The sequence below is a fragment of the Eschrichtius robustus genome, chromosome 3 (genome assembly GCF_028021215.1).
Source record: "Eschrichtius robustus isolate mEscRob2 chromosome 3, mEscRob2.pri, whole genome shotgun sequence".
In the NCBI taxonomy this organism is placed as follows: domain Eukaryota; kingdom Metazoa; phylum Chordata; class Mammalia; order Artiodactyla; family Eschrichtiidae; genus Eschrichtius; species Eschrichtius robustus.
The window spans coordinates 57,946,021-57,970,100 of NC_090826.1; the positions used below are offsets into that span (position 1 = coordinate 57,946,021).

Below are 24,080 nucleotides of genomic sequence, written 5' to 3' on the forward strand. Positions count from 1 at the left end.
AAATCTTACTTTTTTCTAAATTACTCCCTGGCAGCCTTTGGTCCCAGTCTTTAGAAGGTATGCTTGATTTACTACTTGAATCAACTGTAGATGGTTTTACTGGTAAAGATGAAAGCTCCATAGCATTATAAGAATCATACAAATCCCAAGCAGTGGACATTATGCCTAAATAAAGAAACAGAAAGGTAAAAATTATTTTGAACCAAATTCTAATATTTTAGCTTATATATAAAGAGTTATAGCAAAATCTAAGATAAGAAAATCTATTGTTCAGGGAAAAAATCCTATTGTTTTCCAACAATGGCAGGAAGTAGATAACGATGAAAAAGAAGTAGATCAAGAGGACACCTTAAGAGATCCATAGCCATTACACTTTTAGCATCTACAAATACCTTAATGTTTTAGTAATAGCTCCAAATAATCCTCACCATCTATTCTGATCCCCACACCTTCCTCCCTTTATCCCAAACTGGTGCCACATAATCTCATTAGTCTGTCGGTATAGGGCTGCCTTGATATGGCCCTGGACAACCATGTTATAATAAGGTTTTAAGGTGCTTTACTTAAGGTTAACATATAACATGCTATATTCTACAGTACTTTTTATTTGTAATCATATAATTCCATTTTTATCAAGTTAAATTTCCTATATACTTATGTGTAAAGTTTGTACTTGGGAAAGTGATAGACTCTGTTCTCAGGAAATTTATAGACTAGTACGGTATTACTTTCTCTTTTTAAATTTTTGTTTGTTATCTATATTTAATCAAATTAGCAAATATAACAATGGCCTCCAAACAAAAATTGGTAATGTTATTTACCTTTAATATATAAAAATGAAAAGTGCCCAACCCCTTTTACTGCTGATATAACAAGGAAATTCTCATATATAAATTATTTTACCAGTGACCATGTAACGATATATTCCTACATGCTAACCTTACTAAACTTTCAGTTAAAGTGATATAATACAGTGATATAATAAAAAGTTATTTTCCCTGAAAATCAAAACAGGATCTAGATCTAATAAATGCAACTACTTCATTGTTAGGACTTTTATTTTCATGATGTGGAATGAAGGAGCTCTGGTATTTAACAATGTTTTCAATTAGTAAGAATGTTAATTCACATCTCATAATAACATTTCTATCTTAATGAACTTATCTTGATAGTATCTAACAAAGTCATGCACAGAGTAAATAAATACCTAGTATATTTTGCTGAATTGAAAAGGGTACAATTTCCATGGTCACAAAGTAAAAGACCTTAGAAAGAAATTATTTATTTGAATTTTGAATTACCTAACCTTCTTTTTCTTCCTTTAACTAAAAGTTTAGTAAGTTGAGCATATAGAAATATATTGTTACATGGTCACTAATAAGATAATTGTTACATAAATAAATATACAAGTTATAAATGAGCAATGTAAAATGTTGGGGTGATTTAGAGTTGTTTCTTCTTTAAAGATAACAAATAACATGCGTTGGTAATTTTAGTTTAGGTAACATCATTACATTTGTTCACTGGAATAAACTGAATTAACCTAAGAAAGAGAAAACCTAAGAAACAGATATTATGTACATGCCATAATATCATGTAAAGATAGAATAATGAGTGTGACTTCCCAATTTTATACTGTCATACACTATTAAAGAAATCTTATTTTAACTACTATCAGAAAAAAAAGTATTCCCTACTATACCTATGTTTTGAGCATTTCTGAGTGTACGATTGTGCAAATAGTTGTTACAAGTTTTAAAACATTGCTTCTATTATTTTAATTCAGACTATAAAAGAGTAACAATTGGCCACATAACATTTATAGAAAAATAATTTTATTTTAGCTGAGTAAAAAGACATGCTTACTGTAAAAGAAAAGGTAAGACTTACACTTCCATCACCTAAAAACAATAACTGCTAACATTTTCATGCATGTTCTTCCAGACTGACATAAATATATATGTGTTTGTATACGAACAAATATATATGCATTTTTTTAATAAAAATGAGCTCATATCACACATACTTTTTAAAAAGAATTTTTATTGTAGTATAATATACATAGAAAACAAACTGTTTTTATGAAACCTACCGAGTTTTAGGATTTAACTGTATTTTCAAAAGTTAGCCAGGAACACTAATTCATTTATTGAATTATCCATTTATTTGAAATGACATTCTATAATAAATTATTGTATGTATACTGTTAGGTGGGAAAACTTTTCCTCAGTTTTTGTGAATCTTTACAGAGGCAACTTCAGCTAAATTGACATTTCTGGCTTCTTGATGTCCCTCATTCACTAATTGCCAGGGAAAGAGAAATGGCTAATCCTATAAGAGAGTTTAGGAGAAGGAATTGCAGCTCAGCCACTTCTGGATTCTTTTGTTAAGCCTGCTCACTTGCAAAAAGCATGCATTCTGGTCTGTTCTCACCCATGCAGAGGAGGTCTGTGCTTTTCTAGCTGTGCCAGTTACTCTTGGTAAGATCTATTCTGGAGGGGAAAAACAGCAAGTCCACTTAGCTGTGGATTTAAGGCAACATTTTTCAATTAACTTCATCAGTAATAAAGGTACTACTTTTATTTCCATCTCTGTGACTCCTGAATCTCTTTCAATTTCAACCAAAATCAGGCAAGGAAGACATGCTTTTTTATTGCTCCATAAATACATAATGTATAACGATGTATTAAAAGTGCTGAAAGAAAAAAACTTCCAACCAAGAATACTCTACCTGCCAAAGTTATCATTCAAAATTGAAGAAGACATAGAGTTTCCCAGATAAGCAAAAGCTAAAAGAATTTATCACCACTAAACTGGCCTCATAAGAAAAGCTCAAGGACCCTTTCTGCCTGTGCATGCTGCCGAGTAAGCATCGTTGAAGTCTCCCCTCCTCCACTGCCGTCATGTCTAAGTCAGAGTCTCCCAGCTCCCAGCTGCGAAAGCTCTTCATCAGAGGTTTGAGCTCTGAAACAACCAATGAGAGTCTGAGGAGCCATTGTGAGCAATGGGGGACGCTCACAGACTGTGTGCGTTCACCACACAGTTCACCACTCCAGAGGCTTCGGGTTTGTCACATATGCCACTGTGGAAGAGGTGGTTACCGCCATGAATGTAAGGCCACAAAAGGTGGATGGAAGAGTTGTGAATCAAAGAAGGCCATCTCAAGAGAAGATTCTCAAAGACCTGGTGCACACTTAACTGTGAAAAAGATTTTTGTTGGTGGCATTAAAGAAGACACTGAAGAACATCACCTCAGAGATTGTTTTTTTAACAGTATGGGAAAACTGAAGTGATTGAAATCATGACTGACCGAGGCAGTGGCAAGAAGAGAGGCTTTGCTTTCATAACCTTTGATGACCATGACTCCATAGACAAGATTGTCATTCAGAAATACCACTCTGTGCATGGCCACAACTGTGAAGTAAGGAAAGCCCTATCTAAGCAAAAGATGGCTAGTGCTTCATCCAGCCAAAGAAGTGGAAGTGGTTCTGGAAACTTTGGTGGTGGTCACGGAGGTGGTTTTGGTGGGAATTACAACTTCGGTTGTGGAGGAAACTTCAGTGGTCGAGGTGGCTTTGGTGGCAGCTGTGGTGGTGGGGTATATGGTGGCAGTGGGGATGGCTATAATGGATTTGGTAATGATGGAAGCAGTTTTGGAGGTGGCAGAAGCTACAATGATTTTGGCAATTATAATAATCAGTCTTCAAATTTTGGACCCATGAAAGGAGGAAACTTTGGAGGCAGAAGTTCTGGGCCCTGTGGTGGTAGGGGTCAATACTTTGCCAAACCACGAAACCAAGGTGGCTATGGTGGTTCCAGCAGCAGCAGTAGCTATGGCAGTGGCAGAAGGTTTTAATTGCTGCCAGGAAACAAAGCTTAGCAGGAGAGGAGAGCCAGAGAAGTGACAGGGAAGCTACAGGTTACAACAGATTTGTGAACTCAGCCAAGCACAGTGGTGGCAGGGCCTAGGTGCTACAAAGAAGACATGTTTTAGACAATACTCATGTGTATGGGCAAAAAAAAGCTCGAGGACTGTATTTATGACTAATTGTATAACAGGTTATTTTAGTTTCTGTTCTGTGGAAAGTATAAAGCATTCCAACAAAGGGTTTTAATGTAGATTTTTTGTTTTTTGCACCCATGTTGTTGATTGCTAAATGTAATAGTCTGATCATGACACTGAATAAATGTGTCTTTTTAAAATGTGCTATGTAAAGTTAGTCTACTCAGAAGCCATTTTGGTAAACTACCCCAACAGTGTGAAGTTAGAATTCCTTCAGGGTAATGCCAGGTTCCATGTGAAATTTATTTACAACCTGCTTGGGTGGAGAAGCCATTGTCTTCAGAAACCTTGGTGTAGTTGAACTGACAGTTACTGTGTTGTGACCTGGAGTTCACCGTTAAAAGGGTCACCCAAGCAAAGTCATGGAGTTTTTTGGTTATTAATGTGATTCTTGGCACATCCTATGCGATATATCTAAATTGAATTATGGTACCAGATAAAGTTATAGATGGGAATGAAGCTTGTGTAGCATCCTTTATCATGTGTAACCAATAAACGATTTAATACCCCCTTGAAAAACAATGCTAAAGGGACTTCTTTAAGCTGAAAAGAAAGGATGCTAATTAGTAACAAGGAAACATGAAAGAACAAGTCTCACTGAAAAGGTAAATATATAGTAAGGTAGTGGAGTAATCACTTTTAAGCTAGTATGAAGATTAAAAGAAAAAATAGTAAAAATAGCTATGATGACAATAATTAGTCAATGAATACATAAACTAAAAAGATATAAAATGTGACATCAAAAACATAAGATGGGAAAAGAGAATAAAAATGTTGAACTTTAGAATGGGATCAAGCGTAAATTTTTATCCCCAAATCAGTCAGTGTGATATAGCACATTAACAAAATGAGCATAAAACTATATGATCATAGAGGATAAAAAGCATTTGACAAAAGTCAACATCCGTTTATGATAAAAACTGTCAACAAAGTGGGTATAGAGGGAACAGACCTCAACATATTAAAGGCCATATATGACAAGCCCACATCTAACATCATACTCAACAATAAAAAGCTGAAAGCATTTCCTCTAAGATCAGGAACAAGACAAGGATGCCCACAATTTCCACTTTTATTCAACATAATATTGGAAGTCCTAGATGGAGAAAATAGGCAAGAAAAAGAAATAGGCATCCAAATTGGAAAGAAAAAAGTAAAACTGTCACTCTTTGCAGATGACATATTATATACAGAAAAGCCTAAAGACTCCATCAAAAAATTGTTAGAACAAATAAAGTAATTCAGTAAATTACAGGATATAAAATCAATACACAAAAATCTGCTGCATTTCTACACACCAATAACAAGCTATCACAAAGAGGAATAAAGGAAAAAAATCCTATTCACAAATGCATCCCCCCACCCCAAAAAAACACCACCTAGGAATAAATTTAACCAAGAAGTTGAAAGACCTCTATATTGAAAACCACAAGACATTAATGAAAGTAATGGAAGAAGACACAAATAAATGGGAAGACACAAATAAATGGAAGACACAAATATCCATAAATGGATATTTCATGCTCATGAATTAGATGAATCAGTATTGTTAAATGTCCATACTTCCCAAGGCACTCCACAGATTCCATGCAATCTCCATCGAAATTCCAATGATATTTTTCAAAGAAATAGAACAAATTGTCCCAAAATTTGTATGGAACCACAAGAAAAACCAAACAGCCAGAGCAATCTTGTGTAACAAGGAACAAAGTTGGAGGCATCACACTCTCTGATTTGAAACTATATTACAGGACTTCCCTGGTGGCTCAGTGGTTAAGAATCCACCTGCCAATGTAGGGGACATGGGTTTGATCTCTGGTCCAGGAAGACCCCACATGCCGCGGAGCAACTAAGCCCGTGTGCCACAACTACTGAGCCTGCATTCTATAGCCCGTGAGCCACAACTACTGAGCCCACATGCCACAACTACTGAAGCCCACGCACCTAGAGCCTGTGCTCCACAACAAGAGAAGCCACCACAACGAGAAGCCTGTGCACTGCAACGAACAGTAGCCCCCGCTCACTGCAACTAGAGAAAGCCCACGCACAGCAACGAAGACCTAACACAGCCAAAAAGAAAAAGAAAAGGAAACTATATTACAAAGGTATAGTGATTAAAACAGTATGCTACTGACATAAAAACAGACACATAGATCAATGGAACAAAACTGAGAGCTCAGAAATAAACCCACATATATATTGTCAATTAATTTGTAACAAAACAGCCAAGAATATACAATGGGGGAAGAAATGTCTCTTCAGTAAATGGTGTTGGAAAAACTGGACAACCACAGGCAAAAGAATGAAACTAGATCACTATTTTACACCATACATAAAAATTAACTCAAAATGGATTAAAGACTTGAATGTAAGACCTGAAATCATAAAACTCTTAGAAGAAAACATAGGAAGTATGCTCTTTGACACTGGTCTTAGTAATAATTTTTTGGATATGTCTCCTCAGGAAAGGGAAACAAAAGCAAAATTAAACAAATGGGACTAGTATATCAAACTAAAAAGTTTTGCACAGCAAAGGAAACTATCAACAAAATGAAAAGGCCTCTTACTGAATGGGAGAAGATATTTTCAAGCAATATGTCTTATAAAGGGTTAATATCTAAAATATACACAGAACTCACATAATTCAACATTAAAAACAAACAACCTAATTTTAAAAATGGGCAGAGGACCTGAATAGACTTTTTTCAAAGATGACATGCAGATAGCCAACAGGTACTTGAAAGGTGCTCAACATCACTAACCAACTGGGAAATGCAAATCAAAACCCAATGAGATATTATCTCATGCCTGTTAAAACGGTTATTATCAAAAATACAAAAAATAAGTGTTGGCAAGGATGTGGAGAAAAGGGAACACTTGTGCACCATGGGTGAGAATGTAAATTGGTGTAAGCACTATGAAAAGCAGTATGGAGGTTCCTCAAAAAATTAAAAATAGAACTACCATATCATCCAGCAATTCCACTTCTAGGCATTTATAAGAAGAAAAGGAAAACACTAACTTGAAAAGATATATGCACCCCCACGTTCATAGCAAAATTAGTACAATAGCGAAAATATGGAAGCAACCTAGGTGATCCTTGAGGGATGAATGGATAAAGAAGATGTGGTATATATACATAATGTAATAATACATGGCCATGAAAAAATGAAATCTTGCCATCTGTAACAACCTGGATGGATCTTAAGATTATTATACTACATGAAATATGCCAGACAGAAAAAGATAAATACCTTATGATCTCACTTATCTGTGGAATCTAAAAAAGAGAGAGAGAGAGAGAGAGCACGGACACAGAGAACAGACTGGTAATTGCCAGAGGCAAGGGAGTGAGGGGTGGGCGAAATGGGTGAAGGTGGTTAAAAGTACAAACTTCCCTCTATAAAATAAATAAGGCATGGGGGTGTAATGTACAGAGTGGTGACTGTAGTTAATAATACCGTATTGTATATTTGGAAGTTGCTAAGAGAGTAGATCTTAAAACTACTCATCACAAGAAAAAAACTTTTCTATGTACAGTGACGAATGTTAACTAGACTTATGATCATGATCATGATCCATTTCACAATATATACAAACATCTAATTGATATGTTGTACACCCGAAACTAATGTTATATGTCAATTATATCTCAATGAAAAATAATAAAATAAAAAAGAATTAGAGCAGGGCTTCCTTGGTGGCGCAGTGGTTAAGAATCCGCCTGCCAGTGCAGGGGACATGGGTTCGTTCGTTCCCTTGTCCAGGAAGATCCCACATGCCGCGGAGCAACTAAGCCCATGAACCAAAACTACTGAGCCTGCGCTCTTAGCCCACAAGCCACAACTACTGAAGCCTGCAGACCTAGAGCCCGTGCTCTGCAACAAGAGAAGCCACCGCAATGAGAAGCCTGGGCAACGCAACGAAGAGTAGCCCCTGCTTGCTGCAACTAGAGAAGGCCGGCGCACAGCAACAAACACCCAGCTCAACCAAAAATAAATAAATAAATTAATTAATTAAAAAAAAGAATTAGAGCAGAAATCAGTAAAATTGAAAACAGGAAATCAATAGAGAAAGTCAATGAAACTAAAAGTTGGTTCTTAGAAAAGATTAATAAAATCAATAAGCCTCTAGCCAGGATAACTAAGAAAAAAATTACTAATATCATAAGTGAAAGAGACGATATCACTACATATTCCATGGACATTAAAAAGATAACAAAGGGGACTACCCTGGTGGCGCAGTGGTTAAGAATCTGCCTGCCAATGCAGGGGACACGGGTTCAAGCCCTGGTCCAGGAAGATCCCATATGCTGCAGAGCAACTAAGCCCGTGCACCACAACTACTGAGCCTGTGCTCTAGAGCCCACGAGCCACAACTACTGAGCCCATGTGCCACAACTATGGAAGCCCACATGCCTAGAGCCCGTGCTCCACAACAAGAGAAGCCACTGCAATGAGAAGCCTGCGCACGGCAAGGAAGAGCAGCCCCCGTTCGCCAAAACTAGAGAAAGCCTGCATGCAGCAACAAAGACCCAACGTAGCCATAAATAAATAAATAAATTTATTTATTTAAAAAAAAAAGATAACAAAGGAATACTATGAACAACTCTATGCCACTAGATTTGATAACCTTGATGAAATTGTCCAATTCCTTGAAAGACACAATCTGCCAAAACTCACACAAGAAGAAATAGACAATCTGTACAGCCCTATATCAATTAAGGAAATTGAATCAATAATTAATAATCTTCCAAAACTGAAAGCACCAGGCCCAGATAGATCCACTGATTTCTACCAATAATTTAAGGAGAAAATTACACCAATTCCCTGCAATATCTTTCAGAGGATAGAAACAGAGGGAATACTTCTTAACTCATACTTTGAGGCCAGCATTACTCTAATACCAAAAACAGACAAAAACACCATAAGAAAGGAAAATGGCAGAACAGTAACTCTCATGAACACGGATGCAAAAATCCTCTATGAAATATTACCAATCAAATCCAGCAGTATATAAAGAGAATTATACACCACAATTAAGTGGAGTTTATCCCAGGTATACAAAGCTAGTTCAACATTGGAAAATTGATTGATGTAATTAATCCATCACATCAACAGGCCAAAGAAGAAAAATGACTTGATCATATCAACAGATTCAGAAAAAGCCCTTGACAAAATCCAACACTCGTTCATGATAAAAACTCTCAGTAATTTAGGAATAGAGGAGGAACTTAACTTGACAAAGAACATCTATAAAAACCTACAGCTAACATACTTAATGGGTTTCTTCTAGAAACTAGAAGATCTTCCACTAAGATCAGGACCAAGGCAAGGATGTCCCCTTTCATCACTCCTTTTCAACATCCTACTGGAAGTCCAAGCTAATGCAGTAAGATAAGAAAAAGGAAATAAAAGAAATACAGATGGGAAAGGAAGAAATAAAGCTGTTTTTGTTCTCGGATGACATAATCATCTATATAGAAAATCTGAAAGAATTAACAAAAACTACTGAACTAGTAAGTGATTACAGCAAGGTTGCAGGGTACAAGGTTAATACTATACAAAAGTCAATCTCTATCCTGTATACCAACAATGAACAAAGGAATTTGAAATTTAAAACAATATGATTTACATTAGCACCCTAAAAATGGAATAGTAATAAATCTAACAAAATATGTACAAAATCTATTATGAGGAAAACTACTAAACTCTGATGAACAAAATCAAAGAATGAAATAAATGGAGAAATATTCCATGTTTATTAATAGGAAGACTTAGCATTGTCATGATGTCTGTTCTTCCCAAATTGATCTATAGATTCAATGCAATCCCAATCAAAATCCCAACAAGTTATTTTGTGCATATCAGCAAACTGATTCTAAAGTTTATGTGAAGGGGCAAAAGACCCAGAAGAGCCAGCACAATATTGAAGACAAAGAACAAAGTTGGAGGACTGACACTACTCAACTTGAAGACTTACTACAATGCTACAGTAATCAAGACAATGTGAATAGAACACAATAGAGTGCTCAGAAATAAACCCACATTAATATAGTCAGTTGATCTCTGTCAAAGGAATGAAAAAAACAAATGGAGCAAAGATAGTCTTTTCAACAAATGGTGCTGGAACAACTGGACATCCAAATGCAAAAAAAAAAGTAATCTATACACAGATCTTACATCCTTCAGAAAAATTAACTAAAAACTCATTATAGACTTAAAAGTAAAAGCAAAACTAGAAAACTCCTAGAATAAAACATAGGAGAAAATTTAGATGACCTTGGGTATGGCAATGACTTTTTAGAAACAGCAAAAGCACAATCCATTAAGTAATAATAGATGTGCTGGACTTCATTAAAATTAAAAATGTCTGCTCTGTAAAAAGAAATGTCAAGAGAACAACAAGACAAGCCACATATTGGAAGAAAACATTTGCTAAAGATACATCTGAAAAAGGACTATTGTCCAAAATATACAAATATCTTTTGATCCTTAACAATAAGAAAACAAACTACCAAATTTTAAAATGGGCCAAAGAGCTTAACAGACACCTCATCAAAGAAGACATACAGATGGCAAGTAAGTATACAAAAATATGCTCCACATCATATGTCATCATGGAAGTACAAATTAAAACAAAAATGAGGGGAATTCCCTGGTGGCCCATGGTTGGGACTTGATGCTTTCACTGCTGGGGCCTGGGTTCCATCCCTGGTTGGGGAACTAGGATCCCTCAAGCTGGACAATGCAGCCAAAAAACCAACCAAACAAACAAACAAAAATGAGTTGCAAAAAAAAAAAAAAAACACACAAAATGCTGGTGAGGACATGGAACCACAGAAACTCTTCATCATTGCTTCTGGGAATGCAAAATGGTACAGCCACTTTGGAAGACTGTATGGCTATTTCTTACAAAAATAAAAATACTGTTGCCATACAATCCAGCAATAGTGCTCCTTGATATTTACCGAAAGGAGTTAAAAACTTATGTCTACACAAAAACCTGCACACAGATATTTATAGCAGCTTTATTGATAATTGCCAAAACTTGAAACAATCAAGATGCCCTTCAGTAGGTAAATGGATAAATTAACTGTGGTACATCCAGATAATGGATGGTTAAGAGTCTTGCTACCTATGTTCTACAAGCCTTCCATGACAGAGGAGAGGATTTCAGAGGAGTCTCTTTGTGTAGCATTCAGTATGCCTGTTTTTTGTTTGTTTGTTTTGTTTGTTTGTTAAGTACCCATGTCTTGATCTGTGCCTGGTGTTCCCCAGCTAAAGAGCCTCTGTTTTGTCCTCTCCAGAGAAGAAATTTCTGACATCTTCCAGGGTAGAATAGGGGAAGTTGCTCAGAGAATGTACTTGATTCCTTTTTGTGATTGAATTATATTTCATTGCATGTATTTACACATTTTGTTTATCCATTCATCCATTGATGGACATTTCAGTTGTTTCTACTTTTTGACTATGGTAAAAATTGCTGCCATGAACATGTGTGTACATATATTTGAGTACCTATTTTCCATTCTGTGGGGTATTACATATACCTAGGAGTGGAATTGCTGAGTCATATGGCAATTCTGTGTAATTGTTTGAGAAACTACCAAACTGCTTTCCACAGCAGCTGTACCATTTTACATTCCCAACAGCACTGTATGGGAACTCCATTTTCTCAACTTCTTTGTCAACACTTGTTTTTTTAATTATAGCCATTTAATGTGTGAGAAGTAGTAACTCATTGTGGGTTTTTTTTTAAATTTTTTAATTCAATTTTTTAATTCAATTTTTTAATGTAATTCCTCCAATTTTATTATATTTATTAGTTATCTATTTTGTACATATTAGTGTATATATGTCAATCCCAATCTTCCAATTCATCCCACCCACCCCCACCCCCCAGTTTCCCCCCTTGGTGTCCCTACGTTTGTTCTCTACATCTGTGTCTCTATTTATGCCTTGCAAACCGGTTCACCTGTACTGTTTTTCTAGATTCCACATATATGTATTAACATATGATATTTGTTTTTCTCCTTCTGACTCACTTCACTCCGTATGACAGTCTCTAGGTCCATCCACATTTCTACAAATGACCCAATTTCGTTCCTTTTTATGGCTGAGTAATACTCCATTGTATATATGTACCACAACTTCTTTATCCATTCATATGTCAATGGACATTTAGGTTGTTTCCATGTCCTGGCTATTGTAAATAGTGCTGCAATGAACACTGGGGTACATGTGTCCTTTTGAATTATGGTTTTCTCAGGGTATATGCCTAGTAGTGGGATTGCTGGGTCATATGGTAATTCTATTTTTAGTTTTTTAAGGAGCCTCCATACTGTTCTCCATAGTGGCTGTATCAAATTACATTCCCACCAACAGTGCAAGAGGGTTCCTTTTCTCCACACCCTCTTCAGCATTTATTGTAGATTTTCTGATGATGCCCATTCTAACTGGTGTGAGGTGATACCTCATTGTAGTTTTGATTTGCATTTTTCTAATAATTAGTGATGTTGAGCAGCTTTTCATGTGCCTCTTGGCCATCTGAATGTCTTCTTTGGAGAAATGTCTATTTAGGTCTTCTGCCTATTTTTTGATTGGGTTGTTTGTTTTTTTGATATTGAGCTGCATGAGCTGTTTGTATATTTTGGAGATTAATCCTTTGTCAGTTGCTTCATTTGCAAATATTTTCTCCCATTCTGAGGGGTGTCTTTTCATCTTGTTCATGGTTTCCTTTGCTGTGCAAAAGCTTTTAAGTTCCATTAGGTCACATTTGTTTATTTTTGGTTTTATTTCCATTACTCTAGGAAGTGGGTCAAAAAAGATCTTGCTGCGATTTATGTCAGAGTGTTCTTCCTATGTTTCCTCTAAGAGTTTTATAGTGTCAGGTCTTACATTTAGGTCCTTAATCTCATTGTGGTTTTGATTTGCATTTCTCTAATGACTAATGGTGTTTAACACCTTTTCCTGTGCTTGTTGGCCAATTTGTTTTCTTTCTTTCGAAAAATGTCTGTTCAAGTCCTATGCCCATTTTTTAATTGCGTTGTTTGTGTTTTTGTTCTTGGATTATAAAAGTTCCTTCTATAGTCTGGATACTAGACCTTAACAGAGATACGATTTGCAAATATTTTCTTCCATTATGTAAGTTGTCCTTTCACTTTTTTGATAGTTATTTGATGCACAGAAGTTTTTAATTTTGATGAAGCTCAATAAATCTATTTTTTTCTTTTGTTCACCATGCTTCTAGTGTCATATCTAAGAATCTATTATCAAGGCAAAGGGCAAAAATATCTACCCCAATTTTTTTCTAAGAGTTTTATAATCTTGGCTCTTACACTTAAATCGTTGATCCACTTTGAGTTAATTTTTGTATATGATATGAGCTCTGAATCCAAGTTTATTCTTTTGCATATGGCTATCTAGTTGTCCCAGCACCAGTTGCTTAAAATACTATTTTACCTCTATTTAATGGTCTTGGCACCTTTATCAAAAATCATTTAACCATATATGTGAGGGTTTATTTCTGGGATCTCTATTCTATTCTTTTGGTCTATATATCTATCTTTATGCTAGTACCACCCATTTTGATCACTATAATTTTATAGCAAGTTTTCAAATCAGGAAGTATGAGCTCTCTAACTTTGTTCTTTTTCAAAATTGTTTTGGCTACTTGGGGATCCTTTGATATTCCACAAAAATTTTAGGATGACTTTTTTTCTATTGTTGCAAAAAAGTCTTTGGGATTATTCTGGGTGGTATTCACATCTTAATAACATTAAATCTTTCAACCATAAACACAGAATATATTTCTCATTTACTGAGGTCTCCTTTAATTTTTCTCAGCAATGTTTTATAGGTATCAGTGTACAAGTCCTTCATCTCCTTGGTTAAATTTATTCCTAGGTATTGTATTATTTAGGATGCTATTATAAACACAATTACTTTCTTAGTTTCCTTTTTGGGTTGTTCATAGGTAATATATAGAAATACAGCTGAATTTTGTGTGCTGATCTTATATTCTGCAACTTTTCTTTTTATTGTATCTATATGAGATGATGGATGTTAGTTTAACCTATTGTGATAATCTTCTCACAATATAGGTAAATCAAACCATCATGCTGTACTTATACATTGATGTATGTCAATTATTTCTCAATAAAACTGGAAAAAATCGTGAGTCTCTTGTTACACAACATATAGATGGATCATGGTTTTTATTCTTCCAGTTTTTTTGATGTTTGTTATCTTTGTTTAATCCACCCTACCAACCTTTGCTCTTTAATTGGAGTGTTTAATCCATTTATTTAAAGTAATTACTGTTTAGGAAGGGCTTCTGCCATTTTTAATTTGTCTTCTTTACGTCTCAAATTTTCTTGTTTTTCAAATCCTCCATGACCGTCTTCTTTAATGTTTAATTGATCTTTTTTATAGTGTATCATTTTTATTCCTCTCTAAATTATTTTCTGTAATTTTTAAGTTACTTCTTGGTGACTGCCTTGGGAATTAAAATTAATTTCTTAAAATTTTTACATTCTATTTTGAAATAATACTACCTTACTTCAATTATATACAAAAACTGCTCCTATACAGCTAAATCCCACCCACTTTAAGTTGATGTTGTCACAAATTACATCTTTATACTTCGTATGCCCATTAGCATAGGTTTAGAATTATTGTTTAATGCATTTATTTTAAATCATATTGCAAAAAAATAGGAGTTACAAACCAAAATTACAATATTGGCTTTTGTATTGATTTATGTAGTTACCTTTACCAGTGTTCTTTATTTCTTCATATGTCTTTGAGTTACTGTCTAGTATCCTTTCATTTCTGCCTGAAGGGACTCCTATTAGCATTTCTTGTAAGTTCTATTAGTGCTGAATTCTCTTAGCTTTTAGTTATCTAGGAACATCTTAATTTCTCCTTCATGAGGATATATTCAGTTTTAATTATTTAATTAGATTTCTCCTTCATGAGGATTATTTGAAGAATATAGAATTTCTGGTTGACAGTTTTTGCTTTTGGTGCTTTAAGTATGTCGTCCCACTGGCTTCCAGCCTCCATGGTTTCTGCTAAAAATTGAGTGTAATCTGATTGATGATCCTTTGTAAATGATGAGTTACTTTTCTCTTGCTGCTTTCAAGATTTTCTCTTTGTGCTTGATTATAATATGTCTCAGCGTGGATCTCTTTATTTTTATCTTTCTTGGAGTTCGTTGAGCTTCTTGGAGGTGCAGATTTATGTCTTTTATCAAATTTGGGAATATTTAGGCCACTACTTCTTCAACTATTCTTTGTGCCCCTTTATCTCTTTCTTCTCCTCTCTTTCTGAAATTTCCATTATATGTATGTTGGTGACTTGATGGAGTCCCACAGGTCCTGTAGGCTCTGTTCATTTTTCTTCATTATTTTTTCTTTCTGCTTCTCAGACTGGATTATTTCAACTGACCTGTCATTAAAAACTGGTGATTCTTTCTTTTGCCTGCTCAGATGTGCTACTGAAAACTCTAGGGAGTTTTTCCATTTCAGTTATTGTACTTTTAACTCCAGAATTTATGTTTTTTTCTTTTTATAATTTCTATCTTTATTGATATTTTTTATTTGTTCACACACTGTTCTCCTGGTTTATCTCTTTGTCCATAGCTTCCTTTAGCTTGTTTTTTTTCCTTTTTTTTTTTTTTTTAATACAATTGATCTAAAACCTTTGCCTAGTAAGTTTAATGTCTATACTTCCTCAGGAAGAGTTTCTGTTCATTTCTTCTTTGAAAGAGCTATACCTTCTTGTTCCTCTGTATCCTTTGCAATTTTTTTTTTTTTGACAATTGAATATAATTATGTGGTAATTCTGGAAATCACTCTCTTCCTCAGGATTTGATATCATAGTTTGCTGTGAGTGGTAGTTGTTTGTTTGCTAAGTAATCTTGCTAAACTATTTTTGTAAAGTTGTATTCTTTGTCATGTATCATCTCATAAGTGTTTGTTTTTTAGCTTTTGGTCAGTTAGCGTCCTGACAGAGATTTCCTTGAACACCTGGGTTTCTTCCCACTCAGAAGAAAAAAAGGAAGGAAAGAACGGAAAAAAAGAAAAAAAAAGGGAAAAAACCCCTCCCAGTCTTTGCAGATGGGCTCCATGTTGGGGAATTCCTTCAGTGCTTAGACAGGCTGCTTAAAACTATACCACAGCTTTCACTTCCTGCTTGTACTGAGCCTAGAGATCAGCCAGAGGTGAAAGTTTAGGATCTTTTCAGGTCTTTTCTGAGCATGCATCCTGCACTAGGCATGTGCATGACTTTCTGAATTCCTCTGTATATGCAAGCCTTTTTCAATACCTTAATTTCCCAAAGAAAGTCTCTCCCAGCTTTTTCTTCTAGGCTTTCAGTGTATCTCTTGTTTGACTCAATTGCATTATTTTGCCTCAGGTAGCAGTGAGTTGTTCATCTGCCTTACAGTTTTTTGAAGAATGCATTATGCTTATCACCTGAGAGAGTTCTGGGTTAGGCAAAAAAACACAAATGCCTTATGTCAATCCTCCAGGTAGCCGCTAGACAGGTTAAAACATACAAACCAAATTCTTTGAGAATAAGGTCTGTTCTGTTCCCTCTGGAACCAAGGGCCAGGGTCTCACACTGGGAAGGCAGGCTTCTATCTTTAAGACCACCACTCTACTGAGGAGGGGAATGGGACAAGAGCAAGTAAAGATGCCACAAAGCTTTCCTACTAATTATAAGTTTCTCTTTTCTTGATTTAACACTTGCTTAGAAGTTTGTCTATTTTAATCTTTTTAAAGAATTAGCTTATGGTTTTGCTGAGTAACAAAGGCCATTAAGATTATAACCTTTCTTCTAATTACACTTTTGGCCACAGCATTCAGAAGTTTGGCAATGCAGTGTTCTCAGAGTTGTTAATTTATAAACATTGAAAGATAGTAAGTATAGTAGTTAAGAGAACAGGTTCAAGAACCAGACTGTCTGGGAGTATCGTTGTCCACCATAGTAACTGAGTGACCTTGGGCAAGTTAGCTAACATCTCTTTGCCTGTTTCTTCTTCTATAAAATGAGGAATAGGGAGTTCCCTGGTGGTCCAGTGGTTAGGACTTGGTACTTTCACTGCCATGGCCCAGGTTCAATCCCTGGTTGGGGAACTAAGATCCCGCAAACCATGGGGGTGCGGCCCCCCCCCCAGAAAAATGAGGAATAGTAAGAGCTCCTACCTCATAGGGCTGCTGTGAGAATTAAATCAGTTAATATACAGGCATACCTCATTTACTGCACTTTGCAGATATTGCATTTTTTCCAAATTGAAGGTTTGTGGCAACCCTGCATTGAACAAGTCTGTTGGTGCCATTTTTCCAACAGCATTTGCTCACCTCATGTTTCTATGTCACATTTTGATAATTCTTGCAGTATTTAAACTTTTTCATTATTATTATATTTGTTATGGTGAGGTGTGATCAGTGATCTTTGATGTTAGTATTGTAATTGTTTGGGGGTAACACGAACCATGTCAATATAAGACAGTGAACTTATCCTATAAATGTAGTTTATGTTCCAACTGCTCCACTGACTGACTCATCCTCCATCTCTCTCCTTCTCCTCAAGCTTCCCCAACTCCTCAGAAATGACAATATTGAAATTAGGCCAATTAATAACCTTATAATGGTCTCTAAGTGTTCAAGAGAAAGAAAGAATAACACATCTCACTCTAAATCAAAAAACTAGAAATGATTAAGCTCCGTGAGGAAGGCATGTTGAAAGCTGAGAGGCCCAAACCTAAGCCTCTTGCACCAAACAGCCAAATTGTGAATGAAAAGGAGAAGTTCTTGAAGGAAATTAAAAGTGCTACTCTAGTGAACACATGAGTGATAAGAAAGCAAAACAGCCTTATTGCTGATAGGAGGAAGTTTTAGTGGTCTGGGTAGAAGATGAAAACCAGCCACAACATTCCCTTAAGCCAAAGCCTAATCCAGAACAAGGCCCTAACTCCCTTCAATTCTATGAAGGCTGAGAGAGGTGAGGAAGCTGCAGAAGAAATGTCTGAAGGTAGCAGAGGTTGGTTCATGATGTTTAAGGAAAGAAGCCATCTCCATAACATAATAGTGCAAGGTGACGCAGCATGAGCTGATGTAGAAGCTATAGCAAGTTAACCAGAAGACCTACTTAAGATAATTAATAAAGGTGGCTATGCTAAACAACAGATTTTCAATATAGATGAAACAGCCTTGTATTGGAAGAAGACACCATCCAGGACTGTTACAGCTAGAGAGGAGAAGTCAATGCCTGGCTTCAAAGATTCAAAGGACAGGCTGACTCTCTTGCCAGTTAGGAGCTAATGCAGCTGGTGACTCTGAGTTGAAGCCAATGCTCATTTACCATTCTGAAAATCCTAGAGCCCTTAATAATTATGATAAATCTACTGTTGAGATCTACTACTCAGAAAAAAAGATTCTTTTCAAAACATGACTGCTCATTGACAATGCACCTGGTCACCCAAGAGCTCTGATGGAGATGTACCATGAGATTCATGTTGTTTTCATGCCTGCTAACACAACATCCATTCTGCAGCCCACGGATCAAGGAGTCATTTTAACTTTCAAGTCTTATTATTTAAGAAATACATTTGTAAGGCTATAGCTGTCATAGATAGTGATTCCTGTGATGGATCTGGGCAAAATAAATTGAAAACCTTCTAGAAAGGACTCATCATTCTAGATGCCATTAAGAACATCTGTGATTCATAGGAAGAGGTCAAAATATAAACATTAACAGGAGTTAGGAAGAAGTTGATTCCAACCCTCATGGATGACTTTAAGGGGTTCAAGACTTTAGTAGAAGTAACTACAGATGTGGTAGAAATAGCAAGAGAACTAGGATTAGAAGTAGAGCCTGAATGAATTGCTGCAATCTGCTTCTTATGGATGAGCAAAGAAAGTGGTTTCTTGAGATGGAATTTACTCTTGGTGAAGATGCTGTGAAGATTGTTGAAATGACACCCAAGGATTTAGAATATTACATAAACTTAGTTGACAAGGCAGTGGCAGGGTTTGAGAGGACTGAGTCCAATTTTGGAAGAAGTTCTACTATGGGTAAAATGCTATCAAACAGCATTACATGCTACAGAGAAATCACTCATGAAAGGAAGAGTCAATCAATGTAGCAAACTTCATCGTTGTCTTATTTTTAAAAAATTCTACAGCCACCCCAATCTTCAGCAACCACCACCCTGATCAGTCAGCAGCCATCAACATCAAGGCAAGATGCTCTACAACAAAAAGATTATGACTCACTGAAGCCTCTATAATGGTTAGCATTTTTTAGCAATAAAGTATTTTAAATTAAAGCATATACATTGGTTTTTTAGATATAATGCTATTGTACACTTAATAGACTATAGTATATTATATGCGCTGAGACATTTAAAAAATTCATGTGACTAGCTTTATTGCGATATTCACTTAACTGGAGTGGTCTGGAACCAAACCTGCAATATCTCCCAGGTATGCCTGTATGTGAAAAGCCTAAAATAGTGCTTGGCATGTTTTAAATTTTATTAGTTATGGTCGATATGCTTTGTTACATTAAACAATCAGTTTCTATAAATGTTTCATAAATATTTGAAGAATACAAAGTTCTATGATATAGTCTGTATAAAAATCAAGATAATTATGTTATTCAAATCTTCTAAATCTGTATTTATTACTTGTAACTTAATTGTCAAATTCTGAAAGCTGTAGATCACAGCACCCAGCTCTTGTGATTTGGCCAAATCATTTATATTTTTGCCTTATATACTGTAGTATTGATTTGTTAATCGACACACTCAAAGAATATATATTAAAATATTGTAATTTAGCAAGCAGAATAAAACATAAATTACCTTTGTCTTCCTTCATGATTTTGTCACATTGAACGTGTTTATTCTTTGGTGCTCCATTAATAGTCTGCATCATCCTTTCTACATATAAGTCATTGCCTAATCTATTTCGACAAAGAGTCTCATAGTTCTTGTTTCTCCGGCTATAAAAAGTAATATATACCCAACTTATTAATAAAAATTAATTTTTACCACACATATCTTTTTCTATTGATATTATGCTTTTTCTTAAAATTACCTTCTTTAATGTGGATTGCACCAAAAAATGAAGTGAAAGTTCAAGACACTTCTTAGGGAAAGACTGCATTAAACTACCTCCAAAGGACTCTTTTACACTATATCCCCCAACATCCCTACAACTTTTGGTACCCACAAATAATATCCTAGCATTATCTCCACATAGGTTTTATGAATTTTGATATAGACATAAAGCTATAAATTTCCCTCAAAGTACTGCTTTTGTGTCATTCCACAGTATGTATTATTTTCATAATTGTTTTGTTCTGAGTATTTCTTTGATTTCCATTATGATTTCTTCTTTGGTTCATGAGGAATTTACAAAATGTGCTTTTTAACTTCCAAAAGTGTATGTGAATATGCATCTATGTTTTAGTTGAGATTTATGTAATTAATTTTTAACTTCATTCCACTGTGGCCAGAGAATTTAGTTTGTCTGACACTACTTCTTTGAAATTTTTGAAACCTTGCTTCATGGCCTTGTACATGGATGATTTTTGTGAATGTTCCATGTGTGCTTAAAAAGAGTGTGTATCCTCTAATTGTTAAATTCAGAGTTCTATATATGACCATTAAATTATGTTTTTGGTTCAAATTTTCTATAACTATACTAATTTTATCTGATTGAGTTATCAATAATTAAGACAGGTATATTCATACCTCCTACTTTAATAAGATACTTAGCAAGTTTCCAATTTTTGCTTTATATATTAAGAGGTTATTTTATTAGGAGTTTCAAGTTTACAATTATTATACCTTCCTATCATTATGAAGCCACACTCTTTATCCCTAATAATGCTATTGGTTTGTTTCTCTGTAGATGATGTGTTCTTTATTTTTTTTCTTCTGTTTTTAAAATCTTCTTTTAATGTTTGGTATTTTGGAGTATGAGTACAATGCGTCCCCTTTGTGTGTGTGTGGATTTCCTTTTATTTATTCCTATTTCTGTGGAATGGTGTTTTTCAATAGTTTGGGGAATTCCTTACTCTCCTTGAATAGTAACTCTCGTCCATTCTTTCTATTCTGCCCTTTTGGAACTGATTAGGTGTATGTTAGACCTTTAGTCTATTATCAATATCTATTTAATATCAAAGATTAAATCAGTATTTAATATCAAAGATTAAATCAATATTTACTTTTTAATTTTAACAATTATATAAACATACTTTATTTTAAAACTCTTTTTAAATTTTTTTCATTATAAGTAATCATTTTGATAGTTTCTTAGTGTTAATGATGTTTTAACTCTATCTTTTATTTAAATATTTCACATATATTTTATACTTTATATTTGATAATATCATTACCCATAGTCCTCAGGATCTAGATCTAGGATTTGTTATTTTTAAAATTCTCATTAATAATGACTTGTTTCTTTATTGGTTTGGTGTATTTTTACTAAACTCAAACTGAATGAATCTTAAGAGTCTAAATGGGATACGCTTTCCTCCAGAGAAAATTTGTATTTGCTTATGATAGTAGCTAGGAGACCCTACTGACCTGGGACTACTTGAGACAACTGAGATCCTTGTAAGGGTCTTGGTTTAATATAAGAATCTCTCCTTCAGCTGTCTCAATTTGTGGGGGATCCAAGACTTACTGGTGGACTCTAGATCCATGTGCTAATATTAACATTTGCTTCTAGCATCTCTCCCTCTCTGATTTCAGATCACTTATCTATCCCATTGTTATTCTTCTCCTTTCCTTTTTCTGGTCCTGGGAGCTTTCCCTTATGTCTCATGAGCTTTAAAATTATGCTATTTGAGTTATAAAGCAGAAACGAATACACCATTGTAAAGCAATTATACTCCAGTAAAGATGTTAAAACAAAAAAAAGTATACTATTTGAGATCTAATTGTACTATATTTTATAGTCTAAACAATTTTACAAGATTTTATATTTGGATAAAAATAATACCATAAAAATTATTTTAGTGATGAGTTTTTTAGTACTATGAATCATATTCAAATTATACTTGAAGAAAACTAATCTGAATAACTATATTAATAATCTATTTATGTAGCTATATTAATTTCAGACAGAGCAGACTTCAGAGCAAGGAAAATTATCAGAGATAAAGAGGGGCATTACATAATGATAAAGGGGTCAAGTATCCAAAAAGACATAACAATCCTTAATGTGTATGTGCCTAACAGGAGAGTTTCAAAATACATGAGGCAAAAACTAATGATCCATTTATATTCATTAATAAAGAGAAATGGAAAATCTACTCTCAGTAGTAAATTCAGTCATTTCCCCATAACATATTTTCCCTTTTAAGTTTTAAATATAAAAAATGGCAGTCATTTCTTTTTAACTTGAAAATAATTCATATATGCATAAAAGAAAAAATCATTAAAACCTATACTGAGACTTAGAAGCTTCCTTTATTTCTTTTATTACTTAACTTAGTAGCTCACCTACTTTTTAAAGAATATGGTAAAGCTATGGGTTCCTCTTCTAGGAAAAACATACAGCATAAACACTTTACATGTAATATCATGAGGCACATATGTAACTTTATATATGATTTCACCAGGCACATATACCACCAGTGTTTATCCAGAAATCCCCAAAGACGGAAACAAGGATAAGAGCCTCTGATTTAGCATTTAAATTACAAAAGCAATGTAAACAAGTGAACAATACATACCTTACTTTCTCAGCTTCTTCAGATTCTACAGAAACCATGACTGTTGGTAGGTTTAAAAAGTTCATCGTTTCTGTCTCTGTGAGTATTATCTCTATAGTCTTCTCCAGGTCTTCTTTTGTTACAATTTTTCCAGGTGTTGCCCTAATAACTCGTAAATCTAAAATACATGACTTAATAAAAATCATTTACTAATTGTTATTTTTAATTTTCATTTTGTCAAAATACCATGACGAGTCATACATTGCAGGTGGCATTACATGGTCAAGGAATAGGCCATGTTGTGAGATGTAGTCTATTTAATCCCTCTGAAGCCAAACTGGATCTATGGCTCATAAACCATCTCTATTGCTGATACATCAAGCCTACTCCAATCTCAAATGGGTAGTCATGACTACAAGGGCATCCCATTACATCTATCCTATAATATTAACAGGGAGATTGGGGTGAACAACTATTGATACAACTCAAGAGACATATGGGCAAGAGTGTTTCCCGGATAATATGCAACCCTTCTCTGAGCCCTGAAGCTAATTTCTAGTCTATATCTACAACAGCCTTTTATTCTGTTTGTCCTTCTTATTGGTTGACTTTTGATTTAGATTACAGCCCACCTCTAATCATCTTCACCAAGAGCTAAAAAGACTCTCCAGTGAAAGTTGTGGTTAAATATAGGAGAAAAAGAGGCTCAATATCCATGCAAAAAATACATTGAAAAGGGTTAGCCTCAAGTCTGTAGTCTTGTCAGAAGTCCAAGATTCTTGAAAAATTTCACTGAGGATGGAGTGTCAGGGCTAGAGAGTTTGGACTTGGTTGTATGGGTAATAAAGAGCCATGACACGGTATATAGGTCAGAGTTCAATGTTTCCTGTTAAAAACAGCATGTGAAGCAGGGATCCATGAGGTTTTGATGTGGGTAAAGCTTGAAAAGCTTTAGGAAAACAAGACTTAAGGGTATACACTTTCCAGAGATTAAGGCTCAGTCTCCTTAAGAAGGCCCAAAGCCTGAGAAAAACACTCTCCTTATAACCTAAAAAAAATACAAGCTACTGGGCTTCCCTGGTGGCGCAGTCGTTGAGAATCTGCCTGCCAATGCAGGGCACACGGGTTCGAGCCCTGGTCTGGGAGGATCCCACATACCGCGGAGCAGCTAGGCCCGTGTGCCACAACTACTGAGCTTGCGCGTCTGGAGCCTGTGCTCCGCAACAAGAGAGGCCGTGACAGTGAGAGGCCCGCGCACCGCGATGAAGAGTGGC

At 35.1% G+C, this 24,080-nt stretch overlaps 1 protein-coding gene, 1 non-coding gene and 1 pseudogene across 2 annotated transcripts in view; 2 read left to right on the forward strand and 1 right to left on the reverse strand.

The window, feature by feature from the left end:
- The window catches only part of DNAI4 (dynein axonemal intermediate chain 4), a 123,861-nt gene that overhangs the window by 69,660 nt on the left and 30,121 nt on the right, over positions 1-24,080 (reverse strand). The window contains 3 exon segments of the mRNA XM_068538005.1: positions 10-165; positions 19,940-20,079; positions 22,828-22,984. Coding sequence (XP_068394106.1) covers positions 10-165; positions 19,940-20,079; positions 22,828-22,984 — 453 coding nt within the window.
- Positions 2,904-3,919, forward strand: LOC137761103 (heterogeneous nuclear ribonucleoprotein A1-like; annotated as a pseudogene).
- TRNAE-UUC (transfer RNA glutamic acid (anticodon UUC)) lies at positions 17,136-17,207 on the forward strand. Its single transcript has one exon. It is a non-coding gene; the product is annotated as a tRNA-Glu (tRNA).